Source organism: Triticum dicoccoides, chromosome 6B, assembly GCF_002162155.2.
Source record: "Triticum dicoccoides isolate Atlit2015 ecotype Zavitan chromosome 6B, WEW_v2.0, whole genome shotgun sequence".
In the NCBI taxonomy this organism is placed as follows: Eukaryota; Viridiplantae; Streptophyta; class Magnoliopsida; order Poales; family Poaceae; genus Triticum; species Triticum dicoccoides.
In genome coordinates, this window is record NC_041391.1 from 302,363,872 (window position 1) to 302,367,187 (window position 3,316).

The window sequence follows — 3,316 nt, forward strand, 5'->3', positions numbered from 1 at the left end:
GTTAAAACGACGATTGGTTAGTTGGAGGCCCATCTTAAAGGGCTTTGTCAAATGGTTTAACTCAGCGGCCTGGCAGCCCACGAAAAGCCTCGAATTTGGGCCTGGCAGCCCTTGAAAAGCCTAGACTACAAGTTTTATTTGCTTTCGCTCTTTACAAGTTTTATCTTTATTGGTCAACTTTTCAAGTAAACCGGCTTCTTTCGACCCGGCCAGACTATATGTCTTCATCTCAACCCGGCGTTTTTTAACCCGGTGTGGCTTACAGATCAGCTGTTAAAGCATATAATCAAGGGTGAACCGGCATCTTTTAATCCGGTCTGGTATTGACTATAAGTCGCTAGAATGATCATCCGGTGTTTATCAATACCCGGTATGGCTTATTACGCACCAGCATAATATGGTGGGTACCTTCCAACACCCAAAGTTCGGGTTTTCACCCTTACTAAACGAGTTGGTGGACAAACAACAGTGATTTAATATCACATGTATGATATGATTCATATTTTAGTACTTATAACCTTTGTTATGAGGATTCTGTTTCTGTACTGGGTATCATAACCCGTCCGGCGGTAAACCGCCAGGACATGTTTAAGTATCTAACATGCAGATAGCAGGACTTATACATCATGCCAAGACAAATAAAGCATAGCAATATCATGCTGGATTAAAATATCAAGTGGCATTGCACAATGGTAGCAAATCAAAGTATGCCAACTAGCCTATTACAAGGTGCTTTAAAGGCCCAAAACAAGTGATTGTTCTTTACACAAAACTGTGAATATCAACCCAGCTGCCGGATTAAGACTCATCGCCGGGTTGACGAGAGGTTGATGGATCTTCTGGTGTTGGTTCAGCCTCCTCCTCCCCATCTAGTGGCTGGAAGTCAATGGTATTCCAGTCAATCCGGGTTAAAGCTTGAAAGACAGCCTCTTCACTTATAAGTTCAGACGGATCAACGTCATGGGCGTAAGTGTGCTTACGGATTGGCGGGATAAGATTTTGCACTTCCTTCACAACAGTGTCAATCCGTTGGTTGTTGGCATCGTAGAAGGACCGATGAACAGTCAAATTAGCCTCTTCTGCCAATTGACTTGCCAAAGGACGCATCTCCTTTGTCAGGGCTTTGAGGGCTTCATTATCAAATTCTGCCCTGTTTTCTTGTTCACCGGGATAGCCCTTGGCAATATCAACTGGATCTAGGTCAGCTATCCATGCTTTGGCTCGAGTCAGTGCCAACAAAGCGCCAGCCCTGGCAGCAGATCGCTTCATCTCCTCTATCTGCGCCGGCGTCATTGATAACCTTGCTAGAGTGTCCTTGATCAATGTTGGTGCCGGTTTGTTGTATGAGACTGCACAGATAACCCGTTGGGCGCCGGTATACAGTTGCTCTAGCAACGTATATGCTGCCTTCAGCTTCATCCACATGTCAGCGCCCAGATGAGCAACACGGCTACCTATAACGGTTTAAGACTTTGATGTTAAACCGACAATTTCAAAGATGGTTATTCAAGAAATATTGACAAGAGTATTTACAATATTGCAGAGGTCATGGCGTTTACTTGGCGCTTCAACCCAGTTAGCTCTTCCTTCACCGGTTTAAGAGCTGACTCAGCGTCTTCAGCCCACTTCAATAACGCAGTCTTTTCAGTTTCCCAGCTAGCACGTTCATTCTTGAACCCTTCCTTAAGTTGTTCCATGGCTGTTAAAGCGTTTTTCAACTCATCCTTGGCCTTGGAAGTCTCTGATTGCTGGGACTTGATATTCTCTTGAAGATCGGCAATTTTGGAGTCTTTGTTGTTTATATTGGCCTGCAGAGATCAGATGATGATGATATTTTTCTCAAAAGTCCCAAGCATATAACCAGTTATACACTTGGCACTTGGGGCTAATGTGGAATGCTTTTTTCTTACCGATTATTTAAAAAGTCCCAAGGCTCAATACAAGTATGAATGTTGGCACTTGGGGGCTAATGCATATTTGATCAAAAAGTACAAAGGCGAAAGGAGTTGGCAAAATGAATATTGGATCATGAAGTCCCGCTTCACCTTGATAAGGTTAAACCGGCCCAAGGGGGCTACTCAGTTGAAGCAATTTATTCACAAGTCCCGGTTTGTCTTCAAGAGATAAACCGACCATTGGGGGCTACAATGGAGATATACAGAACAAGCAAGATTAAAGTGCTTGGAAAGTTACCTCATAGCGCTCTTTCATCATGTTCACCAAGCCGGCCTCATAATCTCGGGTGTAGAGGCGATGTAAGAAGCTGGAATGAAGTTCTTCGGCAGTAAAGTTGACATAGCTGGATAAATCTGTCTTCTCTTTCCCCTTGCCCATAGCAACAAATTCTTCCTTGGCGGTATGCTTTGCCAGGACAACCGGATTGCCAGGGCTGGTGTGACCTGTACCAGTGATAATAACATCATCGCCACCTTTTGACGAACTTGGCGGATTGACGGTATCCCTGGCTGGGCTCGGCGGATCAGCAGCTGGGCTTGGAGGCGTAGCATGCGGGCTTGATGGATCAACATGCGTTGCCGGGCCAGCTTCCGGCGGATTAGCATCAGTGGCTGGATCTTGTGGGGCAGAGTCATCCATGACAACCTCAATGTCTCTACCAGTATCTTCTGGGGTCTTCTCCGGTTCAGCTTCATCAGTGGGGCCACTGGTCTTGGCTTTCTTACTCAGTCGGGCCTTGGCACTACAATATCAAAACAAAATATTAGTATGGTAAACCGACGCATGAAGAAAAAAGCTAAAGGGCAGTATGCTGACCCAGCGACGGTCTTGAGGGGAGGCAATTGCGTGGTTGATGAGTCGCCAGATGAAGAGATAGAAGTTACCTGATAATTTGAATCAGACGGATTAAGTGGGTATCGGAAGCAACCCGCCAAGGGACAAGGTTTATTAAAAGAGGAAGAGACCTCTGGACGACGTTTTTGAGGTGGAGTGTCTGGTAAACCGGAGGAAGTGACTTGTTGGCCACTGTGTCGGGTTGTGCGACGACCTTCATGTTGCTGTGTCTTCAAAGAAAATTGTGGATCCAAATGAGCAAGAGGGTGAGAGCGTTTTACTTTCCGAACTGCACGGCGAAATTTTTGAACCAGCATGTGATCTGAACTGGAGGAAAGGGAGATTACCTCAACATGATCAGTGCGGCTAGCTTCCGCATCATCCTGATAATAGTCATTGTTAATAAGGTGTATGAAAAAGGAGCCAAGGGAGTCAAGTTCTACCTCTTGATCCGATTCTTCGATATCTTCGGGCGGATCAGCGGACTCGGCGGTTTTCCTCTTGGCTGGTTTCTTTGTGACCTTGC

The 3,316-nt window shown here is 45.6% G+C and overlaps 1 protein-coding gene across 1 annotated transcript; it reads right to left on the bottom strand.

Moving 5' to 3' along the window:
- Positions 1 to 664: 664 nt before the first annotated feature.
- Positions 665 to 2,951, bottom strand: LOC119320082. Its single transcript, XM_037594214.1, has 5 exons — positions 2,922 to 2,951; positions 2,773 to 2,840; positions 2,194 to 2,698; positions 1,534 to 1,808; positions 665 to 1,454 (listed from the first exon to the last, which is right to left on the bottom strand). Exons 3-5 carry the CDS (start codon positions 2,593 to 2,595, stop codon positions 1,451 to 1,453), a joined length of 681 nt encoding a protein of 226 aa, XP_037450111.1. The 5' UTR covers positions 2,596 to 2,698; positions 2,773 to 2,840; positions 2,922 to 2,951; the 3' UTR covers positions 665 to 1,450.
- Between the last annotated feature and the right edge of the window lie 365 nt (positions 2,952 to 3,316).